At 50.3% G+C, this 25,180-nt stretch overlaps 8 protein-coding genes across 10 annotated transcripts; 5 read left to right on the forward strand and 3 right to left on the reverse strand.

Annotated features, from left to right (window-relative positions):
- Positions 1-359: 359 nt before the first annotated feature.
- Positions 360-2,525, forward strand: PV06_08910 (uncharacterized protein). The gene is made up of 5 exons (XM_016410293.1): positions 360-905; positions 993-1,206; positions 1,385-1,826; positions 1,882-1,987; positions 2,038-2,525. The coding sequence occupies exons 1-5, from the start codon at positions 713-715 to the stop codon at positions 2,205-2,207; spliced, it is 1,125 nt and encodes a 374-aa protein (XP_016259315.1). The 5' UTR covers positions 360-712; the 3' UTR covers positions 2,208-2,525.
- A 644-nt stretch (positions 2,526-3,169) lies between these two features.
- Positions 3,170-5,688, forward strand: PV06_08911 (uncharacterized protein; the record flags this gene model as incomplete). Its single annotated transcript, XM_016410294.1, has 6 exons — positions 3,170-3,325; positions 3,372-3,475; positions 3,540-3,899; positions 3,949-4,386; positions 4,443-5,212; positions 5,312-5,688. The coding sequence occupies 6 exons, from the start codon at positions 3,170-3,172 to the stop codon at positions 5,686-5,688; spliced, it is 2,205 nt and encodes a 734-aa protein (XP_016259316.1).
- A 553-nt stretch (positions 5,689-6,241) lies between these two features.
- Positions 6,242-7,759, forward strand: PV06_08912 (uncharacterized protein; the record flags this gene model as incomplete). The annotated part of the gene is made up of 1 exon (XM_016410295.1): positions 6,242-7,759. One exon carries the CDS (start codon positions 6,242-6,244, stop codon positions 7,757-7,759), a length of 1,518 nt encoding a protein of 505 aa, XP_016259317.1.
- A 911-nt stretch (positions 7,760-8,670) lies between these two features.
- PV06_08913 (uncharacterized protein) lies at positions 8,671-10,792 on the forward strand (the record flags this gene model as incomplete). The annotated part of the gene is made up of 6 exons (XM_016410296.1): positions 8,671-8,907; positions 8,970-9,063; positions 9,156-9,398; positions 9,502-9,756; positions 9,833-9,997; positions 10,081-10,792. The coding sequence occupies 6 exons, from the start codon at positions 8,671-8,673 to the stop codon at positions 10,635-10,637; spliced, it is 1,551 nt and encodes a 516-aa protein (XP_016259318.1). The 3' UTR covers positions 10,638-10,792.
- Positions 10,793-11,465: 673 nt separating this feature from the next.
- PV06_08914 (uncharacterized protein) lies at positions 11,466-12,618 on the reverse strand. The gene is made up of 3 exons (XM_016410297.1): positions 12,361-12,618; positions 11,889-12,303; positions 11,466-11,821 (listed from the first exon to the last, which is right to left on the reverse strand). Exons 1-3 carry the CDS (start codon positions 12,475-12,477, stop codon positions 11,742-11,744), a joined length of 612 nt encoding a protein of 203 aa, XP_016259319.1. The 5' UTR covers positions 12,478-12,618; the 3' UTR covers positions 11,466-11,741.
- A 239-nt stretch (positions 12,619-12,857) lies between these two features.
- Positions 12,858-14,105, forward strand: PV06_08915 (uncharacterized protein). Its single transcript, XM_016410298.1, has 3 exons — positions 12,858-13,112; positions 13,183-13,320; positions 13,370-14,105. Exons 1-3 carry the CDS (start codon positions 12,965-12,967, stop codon positions 13,960-13,962), a joined length of 879 nt encoding a protein of 292 aa, XP_016259320.1. The 5' UTR covers positions 12,858-12,964; the 3' UTR covers positions 13,963-14,105.
- Positions 14,106-19,807: 5,702 nt separating this feature from the next.
- Positions 19,808-21,952, reverse strand: PV06_08916 (uncharacterized protein). The gene is made up of 3 exons (XM_016410299.1): positions 20,974-21,952; positions 20,592-20,916; positions 19,808-20,510 (listed from the first exon to the last, which is right to left on the reverse strand). Exons 1-3 carry the CDS (start codon positions 21,571-21,573, stop codon positions 20,017-20,019), a joined length of 1,419 nt encoding a protein of 472 aa, XP_016259321.1. The 5' UTR covers positions 21,574-21,952; the 3' UTR covers positions 19,808-20,016.
- A 587-nt stretch (positions 21,953-22,539) lies between these two features.
- On the reverse strand, positions 22,540-25,054 carry PV06_08917. Of its 3 annotated transcripts, none has more exons than XM_016410300.1 (5): positions 24,938-25,054; positions 24,192-24,278; positions 24,010-24,142; positions 23,586-23,953; positions 22,540-23,529 (listed from the first exon to the last, which is right to left on the reverse strand). In XM_016410300.1, the coding sequence occupies exons 1-5, from the start codon at positions 24,948-24,950 to the stop codon at positions 22,682-22,684; spliced, it is 1,449 nt and encodes a 482-aa protein (XP_016259322.1). In that variant the 5' UTR covers positions 24,951-25,054; the 3' UTR covers positions 22,540-22,681. The 3 variants fall into 3 exon arrangements, with proteins under 3 accessions (XP_016259322.1, XP_016259324.1, XP_016259323.1); XM_016410302.1 differs by having other exon boundaries at positions 24,192-24,883; XM_016410301.1 differs by having other exon boundaries at positions 24,192-25,054.
- Positions 25,055-25,180: the final 126 nt, after the last annotated feature.

The following is a 25,180-nucleotide window of genomic DNA, read 5'->3' on the forward strand; positions in this document are numbered from 1 at the left end:
GCGGGACCTCCAATAACGTCCAGAGAGAATGCGAGAGTGACAAGAAGATAATTCTTCCCCCATACCCTGTCTGCAGTGCCAGGCTGTAGTACAGACTCCGTGCTCCATCGGCATCCCTTGACCATGATACCGGCGACAGGCTCTCCTGATATCCGTTATTAAAGAATTGATTGATGACAGGGTATCCCGTGATGTCTTCTGTTCGTCACACACATAGTCAGGTTTCACATCCGTGATTGCTGGGACAGTACGGAGTACGTCAGCCTCGGTCAGCGTTGCCGCGATTCCCGTATTGCTCGAATGTACTCCGTACGCTCGGCGAGGCACAATTTCTCGCAGATGGTCTTTGCGTCGACCCCCCAAGCTGTTGTTCACAAGGCTCGTCAGCCTCGGGTTAGCTGATTCCAATCATGAAGGCACTGTGCGAGGTCTTCGGTCTTGCTACCCCGAGGTTGGGATACATTCCTGCTTCACTAGCAGGGCTTTCCATTTGCGCGGCGCCACCTCGTAACACGCTTCTTAGTCGCCTGCATATACCCCGGTCTCTCACTCATCTTTGTCTCGTTCGATGACTCGCGCGATTAACATCCCCATCCCCGACCATAAGCTGGAGCCTCCGCAGCGGCAAAGTCAAGTCGTGCAGGATCCACCGCTGAAATAGTCTTAATCCTCTGAATCGCTCTCTCTCTTTCTCTCGACCAAAGCTGACAGCATGGCCAGCGAGCAGATCAGTCCAGTTCGCCCTACTCAGAACCCAGGCAAAGAGACCAAGACTATGGCTCAAGAAAAAGAATCAATATCATCCACACCTCCCGCTACGCACAATGAAGACCTCCATCACAATCACCTTCACCCCCACGAGTATCGACACACCACTGTAGACGGACAACCAGCATTCGCTGAACGTAAGTGAATCATACATCCTGTGCCGAAACTTGATACCTACAATGGATTAGAGGTGTGTGTGTTCGACTGAGACTGACTGGAGGTAGATGGTGCTCTCGTCGACCACAAAGTCCCTCAAGAGGACCTCGTGCAATCAGAACCTGACCTTCTCTGGAGCAGGGTCCGCCATTTCTGCCGCGAGCCATTCTCGGAGTTCTTTGGTGTCTTTATACTGATTCTGTTTGGAGACGGAGTGGTTGCTCAGGTCGTTCTTAGCAACTCTACGAAGGGCGACTATCAGTCCATCTCATGGGGCTGGGGGTAAGTTCAACAATTTTCCTTCCAGGATTGAGCCTTGCAAATTGTCCGTTTCTGTTGCCTGTTTTGTCACGTCGGTGATGAATGCAGCTACTGAAGCAACCATGAATGACTTGAGTCTTCTCACCTTGCTTTTTATTAATGCCCCTCGAAGTACTTTTCATTTCTAACTTATCTATAGCCTCGGAGTCATGCTCGGTGTGTATACAAGCGGTATATCAGGAGCACATATCAATCCTGCGGTGACTTTTGCCAATTGCGTTTACCGGAAGTTTCCCTGGCGTAAATTTCCTGTATATATGCTGGCTCAAGTCCTTGGGGCCATGTGTGCTTCTGGAGTGGTATACGCGAACTACAAATCGGCCATTGACGTCTTTGAAGGCGGACCGAACATCAGAACAGTTCCTGGATACTCTGAAACAGCATCAGCAGGAATATTCTGCACTTACCCAGCCGAGTTCATGACAAAGACCGGACAATTCTTCTCCGAATTTATTGCCAGCACAATCTTGATGTTCCTCATCTATGCTCTTAAGGATGATGCTAATCTGGGAGCCGGAAATCTTGTCCCACTGGGATTGTTCTTCGTCATCTTTGGCATCGGTGCTTGCTTCGGCTGGGAGGTAAGTTCGGTAGGTGGTTCGAGTCGAGTGTACGTGCTGACAGACTCTACTACAGACGGGTTATGCCATAAACCTTGCGCGAGATTTCGGTCCCAGACTCATGTCGTACATGCTAGGGTATGGTATGAATGTCTGGCGTGCTGGTGACTACTATTTTTGGGGTGAGTGATGTTATTCTGTGGTAGTTCCTTGACCGCTAACCTGCTGAAAGTTCCCATGGTGGCGCCCTTTTTTGGCTGTACATTCGGAGGCTTCTTGTATGATGTGTTCCTATTCACTGGTGAATCGCCTATCAATACCGAAGCTCTCGGTTTGGCAAGGCTGCTGCCAAAACGTTGGAACCGGAAGACTTGGTCGAACACTTATACCTCATCGGTATAGAAAAAGCGAAAATGTTCGAAGGAAACTCACACAGTCGGTGGAATTATCGATGCACGAGATCAAGATACAAAAATCAGTGCTGGTTCCAGCCGGCGCCTGGATATATTTCACCTCAACTTGATGTTCATCTCACATTCTCAACCTCAACAAACCCGACAACTGTATGATAATCTCTTCGAGGTCTTGTAAAACCAAAACAGAAGACTGACGAGGCAAAATTGATTTCTCATAGTGTGTTGAAGTTAGCAGCTGCGTGTGAGCGAGATTGTATGTTTGATAGTATTTGAGTCTGCAGATGTATAGCAACTATGTGTGAGCATGTGTCAGAGCAAGAAAGAGAGGACTGCATGTACTCCGTGCGTGGGCCATACACTTCAAATATAGCGCAATCGATCACAGCATCAGGGCTTCCCGTTCACTTAGCTGTCCTTGAACCTGTTTGGCGATGGGCACTTAATTGGGTTCTTGAAATCCAGCAAGTCCCTATTGCTGGATTTCGGTAAGTAGGAACTCTTTTTCTGGCCTGGGTAATGAGCATTTCAAGACAAAAGTATCAGCTTGTATCGTGGATGTTGGAAGAGATATTACGTTTCATGGTCTGAATCATTCACCCTAAAATCGGGTCGACCAAATCACATTTTACGTAGAAACTTGTTCCAATTGCTCTGCATCAACCACGTCGACTTGGTGATCTTGATCTCTGGCGCCTATAAGAAACATTAACTGATATTCACTAGCTAAGTACAAGTCTCCATCATTCATATATGCTCAAGTCTTAAAGCCAAGCGACTCAACACATCGCTTTCGCCGAATGCACCCCGGAACTCCGCATTTCGGACGAGAATCGGATCAGACGTTGAATTCGGCTGACGGAAAGAGTCTCGATCTATCTTTCACTCGAGAAGCAAAACCCTGCAATATGAGCCTTCGGCCCAAGCCTTGGGGGATATGTATATGAAGACATGGATGAACATTCTTATCCACGAAAATCGCCCTATAGACCGATCCGTGCTGCCACTACAGCAGTGGACCGCGAAGTTGGTCGAGCAAATCGACAAAGCGTTCCCACGCCAAGCAGGACAAAAAGGATTGCATGTGTGACATGTAGGCAAGCAAAGGTACGATGTTAAGCAGCGCATCGCGATCAATCTAACTAGATATCAGCTCAAATGCGAGGGACTAGAGCGAGGCCCGGCATGCACACGTTGTATCAGCAGATCGTTAGATTGCGAGGTAGACTCAGAATATAAACGAGTCAACAAGCGACTGTAAGTCACCATGGATACATGTCGGCATCTTACCACTCTAGCTTGATCAATTGACTGGCTTCAGTAAAGTCGAGGATTTATCGGCGCAGGTGCGGCACCTTCAATCTATAGTTTCCAGGACGCATCCAGTTGGTAGCGATAACCTGCCTTCGACAGAGGTATTTGCCTCAGATCCAGATACAACCGACTCTGCGCCTGATGCTACCGGCGTCGACTTTGGGTCACAGACTGCAGATATCGTTGTAAACGCCATTGACCTGACTAATCAAGAACACCAACGGCTCTCAAGTCAGGGGTTAGAGGAAGGATCGCCAGCATATTCGACTCGCCACAGTGTTGAATTCTCTCATCTTACGACTATGTCAGGACGGCAAATCGATGGTGTTCACCTGGGTTCAGGACAAATCAGCAACCTGTTCCGCCTGTAAGAAACCCAAGTTCACCCTCGGTCGCCTTTTCACTCATTCTCGCAGGTTCTTTGAGTCTTTCCATCCCCATTTTCCAATACTCAGCGAGACGCTCTCGATTGATGAATATTATGATCGGTCATCCCTGCTATTCTGGACAATTCTTGCAATAGCTGCAAGGGCTTCTCACGAAGAGTCGACCGTCTGTTCCAGTCTCGTCCCCGCACTGTTCAAGTTACTATGGTCGAAGATATCGGTCATGCCTCATTCTCATCTAACAACACAGTCGATCGTTCTCCTCTGTATCTGGCCATTCTCGACACTGTCTATGATCACCGACCCGACACTCATGCTTATTTCCATTGCTAAGACAGGATGTATGCATCTGGGCTTACACAGGCCGGAGATAATGCAATCTTTCAATCGTGTCAGGTTCCAAGTGCAGTCCGAGCAACTGGAAGAGGCTGTCAAACTCTGGACCAGTTGCTTCATTGCTGCAGAGACGTCAGTAGCCTCTGTTCTTACCAGAATTTTCTGATGCCCTTGCTGACTATCCCAAGAATAACATCCAGCGACGGCCAGGAGCCATTGTTTTCCTCGACTGACTGCACTCTACGACTCGCTTCAAACGAAGGAAACTACTACAACATACCCCAGCGCCTTCTACACATATTGCGGATTCAGTTGTATCTCAACAAAGTCAATGCTACTATGAGTTCCATTCTTAATGTTCACGGACATGGCCCCTCTGACGAAGCAGAGACAATGCTAGCTTATCTCGAAGAAGACTTTCACATGCTTGAACAAACTATGGAAAAGGGCTCCTCAGAGCTGCATACTGATTCATCAATCTCACGTGTTCCTGTCTACGATGTAAACGTGGAACTGATTTGGCTATTCTCTGCGAAAATGCAGCTCCAGACCTATCACTTCCTTCAGCCCGTCAAATCGGTCACGCGAAAACAGGGATTGTTGCGGCTATACCATACTGCAATGACGGTCATTAGCCAAATGAAGGCCGCGACTGCAAGTGTCGATTTTCGCCGTTGTGCGCCACGATATTTCGGGCAGATGCTGAAGCATGCTGCTTTGGTTCTTATGAAGATACTCCACTCCAGCTATGCTCGCATGGTTGATGTTGATGCTGGAAAACAAGCTTTCAATCTCGCGATTGCAATGCATAGAGATATGACACTAGAGACCAATGACTTCCACGACCGTGCAAGTACAATTCTGGGACATCTTTGGAGTTTGCATCGAGATTCTCATTTCAACACTCGAGCAGATCCAATATTGAAGCTCAACACTCGACTGAGTGGCAGTCTCCTACGTAAGTACTATGAAGCCATTTCTTTCCCAACCGCCCATATGTTTGTGACCACCGGTCTTCACGTCCTGAAGCACTGAAACTATTGCTGATGATCCGCAGACGAAACATTATGGATGTGGCGCGATCGTTATTCCGCAGATGCATTGGACACTCAACGTCTCGGACGACCACCTCGAGCACTTCCATCGATCGTGCAACATTCCCCTTCAGTGGCAACATCCTCCCCAGGAGACAGCAGAAAGGTTATGCAACCGGAATCTGACCTAGGGACTACGGGTGGCTCCGCATCTCTTCAAGCAGATCCAGGTGCTGCTACGAACCTTGACCAAATGTCCATTGATAACGAACAGCTGGGCTTGCCATTATCACTGAACCCCTTCGACATGATGAACACGTATCTAGCTCCAGACATAGAAGCGAGTGGGCTTTTCTACCCTGATTGGATGTGGGATGAAAACTTGACCGGAGCACCGTAAAACACTTGACTGTCCTCAGGATATGCAAGCTGTGAGGGCTTGTCTTGCGATACATGAACGATGACGCGGTTTCAAGTTCAAGCATTAATGGTTCTTTCTGGAACAGAACGCAGCATGTCTAGAACTCATTCTAAAAGAGTAGGTGGTCTGCTTGCCTAACACGACATCTCATTCGACATGGCCGAAGCGGGCCGCCATCGGGATTTGGGCCAAACTGCCAATCACAAACTGCGTCTCCCTACCTCTCCACCCCATAAGCATACAAGCAGCCTGTACAGGTCTACGGGTGCCCATACTATCTCTCATTTCTCGGGGTCATTGGTCGTGCAAGATGCTCTCAGCGTACTGAACTTTCCTCTGCATAGACTTTTCTACAATTCTGGCGAGAGGTATTTTCTCTCCCGAAACACGGATCAACAGTGCCCGACATCGCTGCGGTCAGATGGTATAATTGTGACTGAGAAAAACTGTTGTTGGCTCCAAGAATTCCTTCCAAACATCGGTTCAGTCTAAGATCGAAATTCACATAGTCCAATCGGTGGAGATATAAATCATGGGTTCTCTCGACAAAAGCTTCTACAAGGCCGATGGACCCAGCGACCCTACTGGTCCAACGGGCAAGTTGTCGAATTGGATACATACTGTGTCCTTGGACAACGTTCCTCAGCATGTCAGAGATCGAGCCAAGTATCTCATACTCGATGGACTGGCATGCCTTCTGGTTGGCGCTCAGCTCCCGGGGTCACAGGTTGCCGTGCGCGCCATACTCGATATGGAGGCACCTGGCCATTGTACCATCTCAGGCTGGGCTGACAAGAAAGTCAGTCCTCTTCAAGCTGCATTGCTGAACTCCACCTTTATCCAAGGCTTTGAACTGGACGACTGGCACTCCGAAGCACCTCTACACAGCAACAGTTTGGTAATCCCGGCCATCCTTGCCGCCGCCGAACACGACATATCAAGATGCTCCGACACTACTCACCCGACCATCACAGGCGGTGACATGCTATTAGCCAGCATCGTTGGCTATGAAGTCGGACCTCGGGTTGGTCTCGGCATGTACGGCACACACATGCTGACGATGGGATGGCATTCTGGTGCAGTGTTCGGACCTTCTTCAGCCGCAGCGTCCAGCGCGAAGATATTAGGATTGAGACCTGCTCAGATAGAGGACGCCCTCGGCATAGCTTGCACTCAAGCAGGTGGCCTTATGTCAGCACAATACGAAAGTGACGTCAAGCGGATGCAGCATGGATTCGCGACGCGCAATGGGCTCATGGGCACTTTGCTCGCCCGGACGGGATACTCGGGCATCAAGAGAGTGTATGAGCAGGACTACGGGGGCTTCCTGACGTGCTTTACCAGGGGCAATGGCCGAGAACCAAACGCCCTGCCCGAAGAAGTTTCGAAAGGCCTGGGCGACGTGTGGAAAGTCGACGGGGTCCGGGTCAAGGCCTATTCCGCCATGGCCGGGACGCACTGCACCGTAGACTGCATGCGGGAGTTGCAGACAAAGTACCCTGCACAAATGAAAGACACAAGGGGCATCAAACACATCGTCATTGAAATGGCGGAGGCGGCGTACCATCACGGAGGGTGGGAGGCCAAGAGGCCCCTGACTGCGACCGGGGCTCAGATGAACAATGCCTACGTCGGGGCCACACAGCTTGTCGACGGAGCGGTCCTTCCGCCACAATTTGCCAACGACATGCTGGACAGAGACGAAATCTGGGATCTGGTGGCCAAGACAGAGTGTCGTGAGAGTCACGACTTTGAGCTCAAATTCGGCCAACGCGTCACCGTCACGTTTGTGGAGGACGAGTCAGGACGGGCCCAAGAGGCTCTCACCGTGGAGCTGCCCGGACCCAAGGGTATCATCCCGGAGTTTTCCAACGAGGAAATCGTCGAGAAGTGGAGAGCTTTGGCCGCCACGGTCATTGACGATGTACGACGACAGAAGATTGAAGACTTGGTCCTGAACCTGGAGACGTGCTCGGACATTGGTGCTCTGATTGCTCTATTGGCACCACTGACCAAGAACCCCCTGGCCAAAACACAAACTGTGGTATGATGGCGAGGGTAGTGTGCCGGCCGATTGGCTCACCACAGCATGTGGGCCGAGTGAAAAGGTCACTATTATACTTGGACGGAATAACATGCCCCTCCGTGTAGCTTCAACGTAGATGTATGGAACAAAGGATGCTTCTAGACTCACGCGTGTTCCCCAGGTAGACCCGACGGATGTACTTGACACCAAATTGTGGCCGGCTGTAAAAGTTCCCCGCCATTTGTTCTGCACCTGGTCATCTACCGCGTGGTATGATATGGCAATATGGGCGAGAATGGTCCCAGAATCCGGCTTTGTTCTCCAAAGACGACTTGACAATAATTGGATCGCCATGTCCGAGGACCGGTCTCGCTCCTTTGGACACATCTTGGCCCGGGCCCAATGACTAGGTACGTGGAGGAGGAGGAAATGACCTGGGGTGGTCGGTCCTCCAATCATCTCGTAAGCCGACAGCGGGCCGTAGTAGGCAAGATTGAGAATCACCTTTTTGCCCTCCTCCGTACACTACAGAGTTACGCGAGGCCAGCATTATTGTCCCTTTTTGTTTCTGTGGAGTTTGTCACTCACGAACCCTTCTTCCCAAAGACGGGGTACGGAGTAGTGGCGATTTTTCGTTCGCCTGGGAGGATGGGTGCGTGCGGTGCGGCCACGAGACGTATAAAACCATCCTGATATCTCGGGATTTGTTTGCTGGGGCTCTTCTCTTTCCCCAGACTCTTTCCCATTCCTTGTGTCGAGCTTCGATACTCGTGACTCCGGACGTCGTCGCAAGAGGTTTCGTTCCTTCTCGAGTGTTGAACCCCTGCACCCAGAGTCTGGCAGAAAGATCCCAGCGACTACAATACTCAGTAACTTTTGCCTTGGACACAACCCAGCGTCACTCCGGACAGCAACAATTCTCTACCTAGGCCAACATGGAGAAAACAGACATCCAACCTGAAAAGACAGAGGTCAACCTCAATCATGTCGAGAATGAGGAAATGGCAGTCGACATTGCCGACCAAAAGTCGGCCTACGGAGAAAAGACGTTCACGGGAGAGGAAGAAGGAGGAGGAAAAATCAAAAAGTCGGCCCTCGAAAGGAGACTGGTGCGGAAACTAGACCTCATCATCGTCCCCATTGCCGGACTGATGTACTTTACGGCATACATGGTACGTATTACACGCAAGTTATACCGCATACCGATGGCTGATTGTTTTCCACCTTGTGACAGGACCGAAACAGTATTGGTCTTGCCAATGTTCAAGGCTTCTCAAAGGATCTCCACCTGACGGCGAATCAGTACTACAACTGCTTGATGATGTTTTGTAAGTCAATCCGGCACGTGTGATATCAAACGCACACACATTTGTTGATGAATCTTCGCCCACATCGACTGACGTCTTCAACCGTACCATAGTCGTCGGATACACCCTCTTCGCATGGCCAGGAAACATTGGCCTCAAATATGTTCGACCCAGCTGGATGTTTGGGTGCTGCTCCCTGCTCTTTGGTGGTTTCCTGGTTGCAATGGCCGGATCTCACAACTACGCGACGCCCCTCGCATTGAGGATCTTGATCGGATCTGCACAGGCATTCATGCAAGGTGTTGGGCTGTACGTTACCCAGTGGTACAAGAGAGATGAAATCGCCACGAGATCAGGTATGTTCCGATACCTTTGTCCAACCCTCGGCCGTTTTTGTGTTTCATTGAGTTGTCACCGTTCGACATGCTGACGATGTGGGTTGTTCGCACCGCAAAAAAGCCATCTACTATGGTTGTGCCACACTTTCAGGCTCATTCAGTGGTCTCATCGCGTACGGTATCCAGAAGAATTTGACCCTAGAAGCCACGGGCAAGGAATCCTGGAGATGGCTTTTCATCATCGAGGGTACTTTGGCAATGTTTGTCGGTGCCCTTGCGCTCTTGTTGCTGCCAAATTTCCCCGAACAACAGAGAGGGAAGAAGCATTGGTTGTATCGTCAGGACGAAATCGAAGTGGCCATCAACCGTCTCAGATGTAAGTTAAGAGTTCCAGAACGTCTGGAAAATACCCCTCGAGGGAATAAACACGATGGCTGACCTCTGGCATGTAGCTTACAACACGGTCGGAGCAAAGGTCGACCTCAAGCAAATGTGGGCAGCAGCAAAAGACCCCAAGTGCTGGCTCTTTGCCAGCGCGAACTCTGGTGTTGCTCTTGGAATTGCATCTGTCGGCTTGTTCCTGCCCACTTTTGTCAAGGAATTTGGTTATTCGACAGGTAAGTCCTTTCAAGCCTTGAGCACCTACATTCCAATGTATGGCAGGCCGTACGGATCCAGGTCTGGCTGACATCCGGAACAGAAAGAACACTCCTGTTCACCATCATTCCCTACGCGTGTGCGCTGGTGGTGACCCTGACCGTGTGCTACATCGCCGACCGGCGCAACAGCAAGGGTCCCTACCTGATCTTCACCCTCAGCGCCGCCAGCGTCGGCTACATCATCCTGATGAGCGTGACCAACGACAGCGCGCGCATGTTCGCCGCGTGCCTCATCACCGCCTTCTTCTACCCGTCCGTCATACTGCTCCTCTCCTGGCTGGGCGTCAACATCGCCGGCTTCACCAAGCGCGGTACCACCTGGGGCGGCGCCGAGATCTTTGGCCAGTGCTTCTCCATCCTGGGCACGCACATCTACGACCAGCCGCCCAGGTTTATCAAGGGCCACGCCATCCTGCTCGGCTTCCAGGTCTACAGCATCTTCTGCGCCGCCATGCTGATGTGGATCATGTCCCGGGAGAACAAGAGGAGGGACGCTGTCGAGAGGGAATATCGGGAGCGCGGGGAGGTGCACCCACATGCGTCCAAGTCTCTGGAGGAGTTGCAGGACCTCCATATTTCTTTCCGATATGTCATATAAAGGAATGTCAATCGAGGACGGAAGCTTTTGTGTTTAGTACTTGCGCACTCGGTGCTGCTGGCATCTGGAACACGGATGAAGAGCCTCAAGTGCCAAAAAGGGGCAGTAAGCAGTATTAGCACAGCATGATACGCATATGATATAGCACATATCTGGCGAGGTCCTTATGGTGAAAGGAAATTACTCACGATGAAGAAATGGTCCAACCCCAGGATGAATTGAAAAGTCTAAGAAATCATCACTAGCAGTGTTCTCTCCTTGAATTCCCTTCCTTGACAGCCTGATTCGTTTCGTGTATTTTCTCACACGCGTACAGAGTACCTCGTGTGCCTTGTGCAATGGGCGAGATGCCGATGCGGAGCCAGGGCGACAAGACTCCCTGATTTGCACTGATGTTGCTTTGGCACCTAGAAGACAAGTAAGTAGTTGTTAGTGAGCAAAACTTGTTGTTATGAGTAGGTACAGAGCACCTTCGCAGGTAGTCAAGTGTGACCGGCAGACACTGAAATTGGTGTATATTCATGCCTTTACGTTCTTTGTGTGGTCCATACCGGGTATCGAGCTATGGTCCGGAAACTTGAAGTATGTATACTCCACAAGGGATGCCTGGGTTACGAAACGGAGGTATGAGAACCAGGATTGTGGATATCGAAATTAGTGACGCGAAGTACGGCATGTCCAGGGTTGTCATTCAAATGCCCTTGGGCTTTCTGGACCCGGTTGATTCGGCGTGATACTTAAGAGTGGCATTCCAGAAACGACCTCAACAAACGCTGTCATGGTAATCTGAAATCTAATGAGAAAAAACAAACAACACTGGAAAAGAAGTGAACTCGAAATATCGACGGGATCGAAGTTGATTGACCAGCTCTTCCGGCTGTCGAATAGATTAAATCGTATCGCCAGAAAACCACATTAAGTAGGTCTAGTGAGAAATTGGTCGTCAATCTCAATCGTGTGGTGGAAACATCCTGTTCTATTGTACATCCAGCAGTATCTCATTGTTTGCCTTTGGCGTGAGGTCAATTTTGCTCCCGTGTGTCTGTTACAAGAGTCCTTTTTTCGGGGCTTCAGTTTTGAGGCAAAAATACCTCGTGCCCCCCTTCACTTGCCAGAGTATTTAGCCTTGCCGAAGGAAAATGGGACATATCGGTATTTGATCATATGCTGAATTTGTCGTCTCACTATTGAAAGAAAAAAACCTTGTCAGCCAGTTGCTCAAAAGGAGAGGCATACACGGGCTATACGCACTCGTCAATAAAAATAGAATTAACCAGTACATGACCAGGACGGGCCAAAAGACTGGCAGGTTGAAAATCTCGAACCAGCTGCAGAAGAAAGAGAGGGTTACGGCTCTTGTGGCGGCGTGCCAAAACTTGAACTCGGGAAGTCTTCTGATAAATGGTCTGAATTCATCATCTTGCTTTGTGGGAAGTCCAGAGGGCTCGCCGTCCTCCAACCCTTCATCCTGCGTCAAACTGGGGTCGAATTTAGGCTGCAAGAATGCGAGGAACAAGTTCAGCAGGTAGATGCCGAGACAGTAGGCGACAATGTACCAGCCCTGCGCGATGATGATGCGCAGGAAGAATAGCACGAGGAGCGCTCCGGTCCCAGACCATCGGTAGGTCACATATGGAGTCGACTTGTCGAGGTAGGTTTGATATTGCTGTAGGAGATCCAGTCAGCGGTGTCACACCAGCGACGACAAGAAAACAAAACATACTCTCAGTAATTTATTACTTTGTACTGTGATCGCGTCAAAGGGTGTCGTCTCAGGCTCAGGCACGTCCATTGTGGCGGTAGTGGTAGGTAGTGAGGCAGAGACGTAAGGCCTTCGCATGCGCTGGACGATGAATAAACGCTAAATATCGACGTGATCACACTCGTATTTGTCGCAAAGAGTGCCTCAATATTCAGAGGAGGCTGAATGGAGTTCTCAGTCGGGTGAGGGAACAGAACGAGAGACAGGCTGATAGATTTGTTGAGAACGCGAATGTTAAAAGCCACCTCGCCTTGTCTTTTTTCCGCAGTCCATAATTCGAGATTCACACGACCCGCGAAAAGCGCCACAAAACCCCGTGGCTGGTACCGCGGTGGCTGAGTGAAGAGGTCATGTGAAAGTCCCGTGACTCTCCAAGGAGAATCGTCGGGCTTTGAGCTTCGGAGTATAGGAACCGAGGATAAGCGATTCTGAAGCTGCGGCCATGACTTCGCTGTATACTCGGTGATCCATAGCTCGAGACAGTACATAATAATATGTAGAGCTCGTCGTCGAGGAAGGAAAACCGGCTTCCTCTCTCTGTCAAACATTGCGACTACTTCTCGACATGACTCCCTTTAGGCTTCTCGCACGACCACTCGCTCCCGTCGTCTCATCTGCGCCCCGGACGCTTCCCCGGTTGGTCCGTTTCCAATCTACCTCGTCCAGCTATGAGAATATCCTAGTCTCGTCACCTAGACCTGGAGTCGGTCTCAGTACGCGTGTCACCTATCACAGGGCCATCTAAGGTCTCTAGACGAAAACGCATACTAATCCCCTTCGCAGTCACACTGAACAGGCCCAAGGCTCTAAATGCACTCTCGAGCGCCCTTTTTGTCGAACTCAACGATGCTTTGAAAAAATATGAAGAGGACAAAGAGATTGGTGCCATTGTTCTGACTGGCAGTGACAAAGCCTTTGCAGGTATGGAAAGCCACCCGGGCAACGTTGACCAGAGCTAAGTCCTATACAGCGGGTGCGGACATCAAGGAAATGGCACCTCTGACCTTCTCCGATGCCTATGTGAATAATTTTATTGCTCCCTGGTCGTATATGACCACATTGCGCAAACCCGTGATTGCAGCGGTGTCCGGTCATGCTCTGGGAGGAGGCTGTGAGCTCGCCATGATGTGCGACATACTCTACTGCACGAAAACAGCGAATTTCGGCCAGCCGGAGATCAAGCTCGGCACGATCCCAGGAGCTGGAGGCTCACAGAGACTGACTGCCGCCTTTGGTAAGAGTAAGGCGATGGAACTCATTCTGACGGGAAACAATTTCAGCGGTGAGGAAGCAGAGAAGCATGGTTTGGCGGCAAAAGCATTTGAAGGTGGGAACAAAGAAGTCCTTGAGGGAGCCCTGGATACTGCTGCCAAGATTGCCAGCTACTCGAGAGTGGCCACCATTGCTGCCAAAGAGGTTGTGAACAAGAGTCAAGATCTGGGCGTGCGCGAAGGCGTCGAGTATGAACGTCGCATCTTCCACGCTTTGTTTGGCAGCCAGGACCAGAAGATTGGAATGAAGGCCTTTGCCGAGAAGAAGAAGGCTGAATGGAGCAACTCATGATGGCGTGTGGAAGATTTGATGCCAAAAAGGGAAAATTGAACGAATATAGACTACACGTTCAGAGGCTGTACAAAATACACATCACGCTGCCATCGGTCTGGCACTCGAACTGAATGATCTAATACTCTGCAGAAACTTGCTCTCTCACATGAAATGAGACTTTCGTTCCCTCTTAACTCCGAACAGTCAGCCAGTTACCTACTCTTCATCCTCTAATCAGCACGGCAAGACTCCGTGGCTGAAAGAGTCCGTGCTATGCCACTGATGATACCTTCGCATCGCCCCCATGGAATCCACAATCTCACAAGCTCTTAACTCTGTGGCACTTGAACCATGATCGTTTTCTGATTTGTGAACCGGGCTGTAGCAGTGAGAATGCCCCGACTTGTACATTGCTGACGTGAGTATGTCTAAACAGCACAACATGTAACCCACTCACTATCGATTCTTCTGGCCATGACATGGAACGCCAGGATCCTGTTCCATGCGGTCCAATTGATCCATTTAGGAGCCACCTTGCTGCTGAGGAAGTGGCGATCAGGAAACCCGTCCCCAGCCAACACACATCTGTTTTACTATATCTCGAATACGGCATGCAATACGAAGCGGTGTACCACAACGCAGATCAGGCCAGCCTCGAGGACGCAGGTATTTCCCAGCTGCCTAGGGTCTAGCAGATTGATCTTTTGTACGGAGTACTCTGGACTCGGTACCTCGCCTTGCATTGTTGTGCTGCCTCCAGCCCTCCCCCGCCTCGGGTAAGACGATGCGTAATCAAAGGCCCTCCACAGATCGACTGCTACGACAACTCGCCATGTTGACCGGACGAAGCAATTTCTTACACAATGAGTCCCACCCCAAGCGATCGCACTATCTACATGACTCCACCTGATACCGACTCCCAAAAGTCTTTGCCTCAAAGCAAGGAATATTCAATTGGCGCGAAGCTGAGGCTGAAAGGTCAAACGCACCGGTCATTCGTACGGAAGTGCCACCAGATCTACGCTCATCCCGTCGTACTTGTTCAGATGAGCAGGGTACGTTTAATTAATCATTATATCGTGAGAGAGACGTTCCACTCCCGGGAAGCTTGAAGGTTTTACGCAGTCAGGGTCGCCGCCGACTCAACACTGGACAGTGGATGCTGACTCGGTACTCCGGGTCTGTTTTGTGACGCTCCAACCATCACAGAGCACAAGTCAAAGCAGAAACCAACTATGCATGTCCCCGCAACAAGTACCTAGGTAGGTCTGACGCCTGAATCTTTGGTGGTGTGGTCCACTCCAATGGTTACAAGGACAATACTACAGTCAGTTGGTCGATGTGCATTCCCGCTTGGGAGGCGGCTGTGTCATATACAGTGCTGATTTGCTTGCCATAGCATAGCTACACCGTGCATCCAAGAATCCTGGCTAGTGGGTACATGTTGCCTCCTCGGAAGACCAGGTGGGAACGCGGGATAGAGGCCATCTTAACGTACCATTTGTCCAATGGACCATTATGGGTCCATCAATGGAATTTACCATGGCTCGAAGGGGCTGCCTATCCCAGAAAGCTGCTGTCAACCATTCTATTTTCATGTCATTCATGCTGACGACGTTTCAGCCAATGTAGTTTGGGAAGATGTGGAAGCATATAAAGCCTTACAGTCGTTCTCTGTCTCTGCGGTTCTCACTCAGGACCATTGCAACCTTCATTGAACCAATTTCTGTCACATTTCGCCCATTTTACACCTTTACCACTCTACGTTGCTCCATTTACCACCACTGATTCTGCACAAAATGGCTGATTTTAAACCTGAGCGCATTGAGGACCGCCTCTTCATCAATGGCGAGTTCGTTCCCTCAATCTCTGGCAAGAAATTCGACGTTGTCAATCCCAGCACGGAGAAGCTGGCTGCATCGGTCTACGAAGCCGGGGTCGAAGATGTCGATGCTGCAGTCAAAGCTGCCAAAGAAGCATTCCCCTCCTGGTCTGCACTTTCCGCTTCGGAACGACAGGGTTATCTACTCAAGTTGGCCGATGGTTTGGCCAAAAATATCCAGGAAATCAACTACCTCGAAGCTATAACTATGGGCAAGCCGGCTGTTGGCGACAGTAAGATATACTATGTCATCGTTCAGATTGGCCTCACACTGATCACAATCTAGTGCTAAGCATGTTCGGGGTTGAGATTTTGAGATATCTTGCAAGCAAAGCTCTAGATGTCAGCGGTGATTCCTCTCTAAACACCGCCGGACACGTCAACGTCACTTTCCGTCAACCTTTTGGTGTTTGCGGTGCCATCATCCCGTGGAACATTCCCCTTCTCATGTTCGTCAACAAGGCGGGCCCTGCTCTGGCTGCCGGCAACACACTCGTCCTCAAGACGTCCGAAAAGTCACCGCTCTCTTGTCTCAAAGTCGCCCAAATTTGTCAAGAGATCGGTCTGCCAAAGGGTGTCTTGAATATCCTCTCCGGGTTCGGAAGACCCTGCGGCGAAGCGATCGCCAAACACATGGATATCCGTAAAGTCTCCTTCACTGGGTCCGCCATGGCTGGACGGGCTGTCAAGAAGGCCGCCGCCGAGTCCAACCTCAAGAACGTCACGCTCGAACTCGGAGGAAAGAGTCCCACCGTCATTTTCGAGGATGCGGATCTGTCCAAGGCCATTCCGGCCAGCGCAATATCGATTCTCATGAACTCGGGCCAAGCATGCATCGCCAGCTCGAGGATCTACGTGCACGCATCGATCGCCGACAAATTCACCGAGGGCATGAAGGCGGCCATGATCCAGATGGGCAAATCGGGCGACCCTCTCGCCGAGGGCACCGCGCGAGGCCCGCAGGCAGACAAGCTCCAATTCGACCGGGTCATGGGCTACCTGAATTACGCCAAGGACAACAAGATTGAGATGCCAATCGGCGGTGGCAGAGAAGGCAGCACCGGTTATTACGTCGAGCCCACCATCATCGCCAACGCGCCCGAGGATTCCAAGGTCATGAAGGAGGAGATTTTTGGTCCCGTGGTCTGCATCAACACTTTCACGGACGAGGAAGAGGTGTTGAAGCGTGCCAACGACACCGAGTACGGTCTGTACGCCAGTGTTTTCACCAAGGACGTTTCACGTGCGCTGCGTGTGGCCAAGATGCTCGAGGCGGGATCCGTCGGCGTCAACTGCACGAGTCCTACCATGGCTTTCGATTTGCCTTTTGGTGGTTGGAAGCAAAGTGGTGATGGTAGAGAACTGAGCAAGTACGCCACAGACTACTGGACCGAGTTGAAGAGTGTTTTTATTGCTTTGTAATACCTACGAAGGACAAAGTATCCTGGTGAGGAAAGGAAATATATTGAATGAGATACAATTTGCACTGCAATCTGGTCAAAAAGGTCATTGAGTCTGATCCATGATCTATTTCCATGATCTATTATCATCGGCTAGCCGTCTCTATTCGACCCACAATGTCCAATGTACGTTTGCGGATGACTCCCACTATTCGACAAGTATCACCCAGTAGTGTTACTGAGTATAGGAGTAATCCAAAAAAAAGACAAAAGAGACTACCTTACAAAAGAGCCGTCGATCCATGCCGAGAGAGCATGGCCGGGTAAATTCCCATTTCCTTACCATCGTAACGAACGAGTTACCCGCTATTACACGAACGTAGCTTCGTCCGCGCGCACGCGGCATAAGCAGCCTACTTTGGTCATTCCAACGCGGAGAGTTTGGCTTACATTAGATAAACCTGAGGTACAGTAGGTATCTCCATCCTTCCCGTGACTATGCTGTATGAATAGGCGGCACGGCTAGTGCGTCGGCAAGGGGACCGTACTGAACATGGACACGAGGGCAAGCACGGGAGTGAGCATCCAGCCCCTGCTCGAATCCGGACCCACCATATTTCTTGATTTGATCTCTACTCCCGGAGTAGTACTTTTGTTGACGTTGACAAATTTGACATGGGCCCGACCATACCTGTCCGAATCTACAAATCTTTCCCCCCTCCCCCGGGAACGATGGATGTACATCCACCCCTACAATTGTCCCCGGGTAGGTTGGGCCGGGGTGTTGCACCCCCTTTTTTTGGGAAAAAGTATCAACTCAACTCACAACTCGTCCCTCACATCATTTCCTTTCTTTTCGACATTGTTGTAGGTACACCGCCCGTTCCCGCCGTCCTCGTCCTCCTCCTTGACACAACCCGCGGGACACGGACCGTCGTCCTCGAACTGCCAGACGAACAAACCTTCCGTCTCGTTGACCAGAACTTCCGGGACGATCCTCGTCCTCACGGGTCTGCCCAGTGACCTGCCGAATATCTCCTTGGAAGGCAGGTCGATCTGCGGCCATCCGTGCGCCAGTAGACCGTGGTCCCCGTGGATCGGCGTCGAGTAGATGTACTCCCTGAACGCACCGTAGAGGATCGCACTCGAACACTGTCATACTCGTCAGACGACGGAGATCGTGGCCAGGTCGGACCACCTCGAGAGAGAGAGTCGACGGGAAAGTTTCGAACCCCCATCAAGATTGAGAGGTGTACCGAATGGGTGAACTGATATCACGGGAGAGTACAAGGTAGGTGGAGAAGTGAGTAAACGAGTACGTACCATGGGACATGGTTCGGCGGTCGTATACAAGCTCAGATCGGAGAGTGCTTTCAAAGCTTCTGCCGGTGACAGGTTGTATTTCCCTTCTGGGTCCGTGAGGATTTTGGTACAATTGTTTATCGCGGCGATTTCTCCTGTCGATCCGTTTGAATCACAAAAGGTTAGCTGGCATTCGACTCGCGTCGATCCTCTTCTTTTCTCTCGTCGCCGGCGGCCACCAAAATGATCATGACCGCGACCACGAGGATGCCTTCGACCAGTTCGGGCTCCAAAAGTACACTCGACCGTCATCATGGTGAGGAGCTTACCGTGTAGAGTGGGGTTTCCATATCCTTGGACACCATTCGCTCCGATACAAACTTCTTCCCCCAACGATGAAGACCTGATGGAAAGTCCCCGTCAGCTTTTCCCGTCTGTTTCTTGCCGTATCATGTCAAAGCCACAAACGTGACACTTACCCATCCCCCCCGCCGACGTCTGTCACCGTGTGGTTGACGATGACGGCCCCGAACGCCGCAAAGGGACAAGGCGATCCGCCCACTTCCTCCAAAGAGGCAACGGCACGACGCATCCAGTACGTCCTCGTCTCGGCGGGGACAGGGTCGGGAGCGGTGAGGTCGGCGTCGTCCACCTCTGGCGAGATGGAAGGGTGGACGGGACTGCTGCCGCCTTGTTTCTTCTGGGCTTGACACAGCGTCGGCGTCGTCACGCTCAAGAGTAACCCCCCGAGTAACGCGGTCGACAAGGTGGTCGAATGCATCTTTTTTTTCAAAGAAAAGGGAAAAAGGGTATTGGCTGTGGCAGCTCAAATCGACCGGTTCTCAACTTCTCGTATTCGTAGTAGGTTGTGGATTCACAAGGGAGTATTTTACTGGTTTTTTCCCCCAATACAAATAATATCTCGAGAAGAATATATTAATATGTATGGTTTTTTCAAAGTCAAAAAGTCGAAATATCACTTCCTCCTATATCTGTTCTGTACGAGAATGAGTGTCCACGACGGGGAGGAGGAGTTTGTTGATAAGAAATGAACATCATCGTACGAAATATCGCCGTCGGACATCGACGCCCACAGCCTTGCGATAAGCACTTTCTCCAAGGCAGCCCCGTCAATACGATGTACGGAGGCGGACTATGATATCGTAAGAGATGTACAGTTCATGAATGTAGAAGACCAAATTCAAGATCAAAGCCGATGAATCTCACAGAAACGCCGGGCACCAAAAAGGCCGGAGAGTCCATCTGAGAATGGATTCCTCCCGAATCTTATTCTATTTATCACGATCCTTTATCGCAGGCGTCAATATCAAATGTTGATGAGATCTCCCACCATATGCATGAATTCATTCCATCAATACTCCTTTTCGTCTGTTTCGTCAATCATCAAATAGTCATCGCAGTACCTGAGAGTAGTGGCTGTGAGCCATCCTTCTATCTGTTTACTGTTGCATCCCAAGATAACCCCATTCAGTCAACATCGTCGTTCAGCATGCCATTGACAGGACTTTCGTGGATCCTCCACTCAAATGTGTACTTTTCCTTCATCCTCAACCCAACACCCTGAGGAGCTTTACCCATGGCCTCGTTGATGTTCCGTCTCGGCAACATGGCAAGCAGTAAGTCTCGATAGTCGAGTTCCGGTTCGGCCTGGAGGGCACTCACAGAAAAGGCTCGGTGTGCACGTATTTTCTGAACCATCTCCCTTCGAACCGCCAAACCGAGCTTCATTGCCATTTGTTGTGGCATAGTCGCGACACTGAACACGCTCGGCCACGTCACCGATTTGAAGTTGTATTTCTGGAATTCGGACGCAATGTAACCAGGAGAAACCAGAACAATCTTTTGTCTGGCGAAAGGATGATCGGCGTATTGTTCCAACATCCTGACGAAGCCGTTGTCGGTACACGCTGCGATGAAAATGGCGTGACAGTTCGGAGTGGACAAGAAGAGATGGAAGTTTTCTGCAAAATTAGAAAACGAGAGTCAGCTTGCTCCTTTCTTTGATCCCACGCTGGTTCGTTTGTTGGTTGGGCAGATCATACCTCTGATCTTGTCGTCTGCCCGTTCTTTGCCCCGACCGGAGTCGAAAAAGTCAAATAACGGCAGTCTTTCCGTGAACTGGACGGCGAAATCTCTCAAACCGACAGCAGTTCCCCTAGCCTTCTGTCGTCTTATCATTCGACCTTCTGCCGTGCCAAAATTACAAAACACTCTCGTTATGATCTTGGCCGTTGCAGGAATGTTTGAATCCTGCTCCATGATATACTTGGTGACCTCATTCTTGATACGTGTTGCCGCAAGGCCGCCTGGTTCGACCCGAGCTCCTCCGATGATACGATTGTCGTTGTGGAAAATATCATGCGACCACTATATAGAGCCCCGGCGTCAGCAGGATAGTGCAGAGCTGTTCCGCTACCAACTTACCATGTAAGCATCCCCATCAATCAAAACAACGACAAACGGTTGTGCGGGGAGGGGAGAATCGGTGTTTTGAACTGTTGGCGATTGCCCCAACCTTTCTGCATCCGTAACGCACTGTAAATATTCGAGGTCAAACTGGGTTTCAGCATATCTCGTCTCCAGGGCTTTAGCATGTCGTGTGATGAGTGACAATGAAGCAGCGTCACTGTCAATTCTCGCTTGCATTTGAATCATCAACAATCTCTGTCTCTTCAACTCCTGTATTTGCGCGTTCATCTGAGCTTTGAGGGCATGACCATTATTTCTCTCGTGCGTCAGTAGTTCTTTCAGAATCACATTTGAAGATCGCTCAGTGGCCAGGTCCGATTTGAGATACGAGATGTCAACACGGTATTTCTCGAATTGTGAATTTGCTTTCTCGCACAAGTCACGAGTATAAGCTAGTTCGCGTTGAAGCGTTTCGACCTCTTCGGCGATAGTCTCGAAATCCAAACTATCATCGGTCGACGGTCGTGCTGCTGCCTGATCAGATGGTGCATCCCGTTTGATCGGAGTTGACTTTGAGCTTTTGCTAGAGGGAAAGAACCAAGATGAGATAGACATGACCGTTTCGCCAGGCGCTACTTGATGTAGCAACTTCCCGGCACTCAGTGCCACGTTAGTCTGGGCCCTGACTGCTTTGATGTCTGGTGTTACTCTGAAAACACTGGCTCACGGAATGATCACTTGAAAACCTTTGAGGGTTTCCTCGTGGGGTTTGACAGGGAATGATGAAGCGTGACCAACGAGTTGTGGGTGAAATTGTGTTGTCGAAGTTGGAAAATATGCTGATGTTGCGATTCAGTCCGCGTAAAAGACAATGCGACCGAGTCCTCGAACACCTTGTGAACGGAATGAATGGATGGTCTATTACAATGATTATGACATGAAGAAAAGGACACAAGCCATGCTAGCATGACAAGTTCGAGAGTGAGGCTTCGGAGTATTGACCCTCCATGATGATGGGACGGTTGAGGTGGAAACATCCGGTACTAAGAGACCGTGGGATACGAGTACATAGAGAATCTCCAACACAGCCGCGCACGTGACATAAAAAACCCGGGTCGACAAGGCTGCGGTACTAAACCCGTAGGAGCACCTGGAAAGAATCACTATCAATTAAATTAGTGAATGTTTTCATCACAATCACCAAGGCCCCTCAGTGATGGCTCAGTCCAAATCATATGATCATGTGGTGGACGGCCATTCACTAGGCGAGCAGGACAAAAAGGCTGGGTTCAAAATACCCAGGCTCGCAAAATAAAAACCTCTCTCCTCTCCCCTTCTTCAGCCCCCCCTTGCCCGGAAAATAAAAACATGTCGCCTCATATTCTCTTCTACAAACCAAAACAAAATGCGGTTTCCTTTTAACCTAGGGAAAACAAAAGCAATTCTTCCTATCAACAGGCTTCGTTTTTGTTTTTTAATTCCTTGTGTTAAAGTACTATATAGCAGCCATTATAGTCTCATCCATTAAGGCGTTCCTCCAGACTCATAGTCCAGGTTGACCGACTACAGATTAGGAGAAAATGTATTTAAGAATGGATCATGTTTCTTGCATACAGCTGTCTGCGAGCAGTTCCTATGATTACAACGACAATTCATCCCCCAGGCGAGGTCGAACTTTGTGGAGGCAACCGTTCGATCGCAGGGAGCAGCAACACCACCAAATTCAAAAACCTCTTCCGCTGGCGGCCATTCTCTCAAGGCTGGGTACAGCATTGAAATTACCAACTCCCATGCCTCCTGCCATGGCTCCCATAGCTCCAGCATGGATTGTTCGATTGCCCATACTCGGTTGCTCCTCCAAATCCTCATACCTCAGGGTATAGATCCGTCGGACCTTCTTCCATAGTTTGGTGTCCCACCAGATGTAGTAGCCTTGCTCGCTCATCTTGTCTTCTAACAGGACTGGACTTGGGGACGCCTCGTCACGGGTCAGCCATTGTTTTTCTCTCATGTGATACCGCCATTTGCGAGCCACTAGTTCCTGAGCCACCAGCATCTGGGTGTAATCCCGAGGCATTGTGTAGAAAATGAAGAACAGAGTCTCATCCATGAAACCGTTGATGCGGCTAGATAGAGGCGCAATCTTTTTGACCGTATAGCAATCCGGAATAGTATATCCGGAATCGAGTGGTCGGAGAGGCTGGGCGTTGTGATCAGCCCACGGCCCAGGATATGATGGCAATAATGGTCCCTCAGAGCTCATGTTTATCCCGAGTGTCGACAGATCCAGTCCTCGCATGAGGCTTCGGGATGCTGGAGTTGCATTGTCTTGTTCGGCAATGTACCCTTTCATGCCAAACCTGTCTCTATCACTCATGCCAGCGAATAATGATTCAGCGGATTGCTCTGGTTGAGATCCTGGTTCTCGATCCCCAAACATACTTCCCGCTTGCAGTCCCATCGATTGTGACGGCGATTCCTGGAACTCTTTGCCTTGTGGTCTGGTGTCCTGTCCAAGAAATCGGTCTTGGCCTATCACGGAACTCAGTCCTTGCGACATGGGTGAACGTGCTGGATACGTCAGTCAGCATGATGAGACGATCATAGGGCCTCTATAGCCAACATACATATCTGTGCCTGGCCTGAAGGCGATGTCACTCTACTAGGATCGTTTGACGAAGTATCGTTTAGCTGATTCGGTCGTTGCACGAGGCCCGGTGGACCACTGGGTGCTGGATTTGTCCGTCTCGCTGGTTGCGAAGGCTGTTCAGTGGAATACTCCATGGGGGCATTCCGTGAATAGGTATCCGTGGGATAAAATCCTTCGCGTCCACCAGTCGGCTGTTGCTGCTGTTGCCGTGAGGATATCTGATTTCGAGATGAATTCAGCTGCTGTCTCTGTCCTTGTTCATTTTGCGGAGGGCCAGTCTGCCATGCACTAGAGCCAACCGTATGACTCTGGGATTGAAGACCACTGTTATTGAGGCTAGGAAATCTGGAACAGCATAAGCAGCCGAAGTACGAGCAGATACCCAGACCAGTAACACTTACGATGAAGCGGAGAGATCGAGAGGACCGCTGGACCTAGAACCCATGGCTTGGGCCCAATTGTCTGGAGCAACGGTCTCTCGTGATGGTTGAGAAGCACCTGGCGCACTTGGGAGGCCTTGTTGAGCCCATGCACCTAGCAGAGTTAGGCCCTGTTCCCTACTCAAATTTCCTATTAAACAAACCAGGCTTGTTGGTAACCATCCTCGGATTGGTCGTACTTCTTTGTTGTTGATTCATGTTATTGGTAGCTGATGGTGGTCGTGCTTGCCCTATAAAACTTGTATCAGCCTTTGCACATCTACATCGAAGAAACAACACATTTGGTGAGGTGTAAGAATAGTAGTTCCATGTGGGCAGCCTGCGATATGGAGAATCCAGATCATTCGCAATTCGATTGTCGATAAGGGTTGAGGTAAACGCTATGTTGCACTTCTGAATAGCAGACTCAAAGACCGGCGTCCATGAGTGGCTTCTTAAGAGGGCAGCGTGTCAATTGAGATCATTCTTATCACAGACTCAACCTGCTCTCCTTTGAAGTGACATCTCAGATGCGTTGATCATTTGTTCAGCGCCCGCGGACCAATATGAATGCCTCCTTCTAAACTGTATCGGCGAAAAGTAACGGAGACCGAAAGTCAGGATCAAGCATTCGAGTATTGTCTGAGAGCCTGGGGGCTCGTGCAGTCAATCGTCGCAATTGTTACGTCGCTTCTGCCCAGCGTGTGCTCGAGAAGAAAGGAGCCCTCCACCTCTCAGAAAGTTCCGCAATCTTGTACTCGCATTATTTCGGCCGCCGAGAGTCGTTTCGTGATCGTGAGGTCCTCCAGATCGCTTGCTTCACCATGCGCATGCAAAAACAGTCCAACACGAGTTGCTGTGATGGATGTGTTGACCAGGGCTGGGGAGAAGGGGAGGAAGGCAAACCAACCTTGTCGGTTCATGTCGCAGCTCTGACTCTCCGGGCGAGCCCTTGCCTGTAGAACGACTTCTCTTGAGAAGCAGGAGTCGGTGTCTGTCAAGGCTTTGAATGTGATAAACAGCGATGTCTCAATGTTGCACTGCGCATCCGATTGACTGCGGCTGCAGTTCAGGTCCCAGAGACGCAGGTGGAGCGAAGCTTGGCGCTGAGAGGCAGCGCAGGTATTGCCGCACTGGCCTCATCCAACCGCTA

Source organism: Exophiala oligosperma (genome assembly GCF_000835515.1).
Source record: "Exophiala oligosperma strain CBS 72588 unplaced genomic scaffold supercont1.9, whole genome shotgun sequence".
NCBI classification, from domain to species: Eukaryota; Fungi; Ascomycota; class Eurotiomycetes; order Chaetothyriales; family Herpotrichiellaceae; genus Exophiala; species Exophiala oligosperma.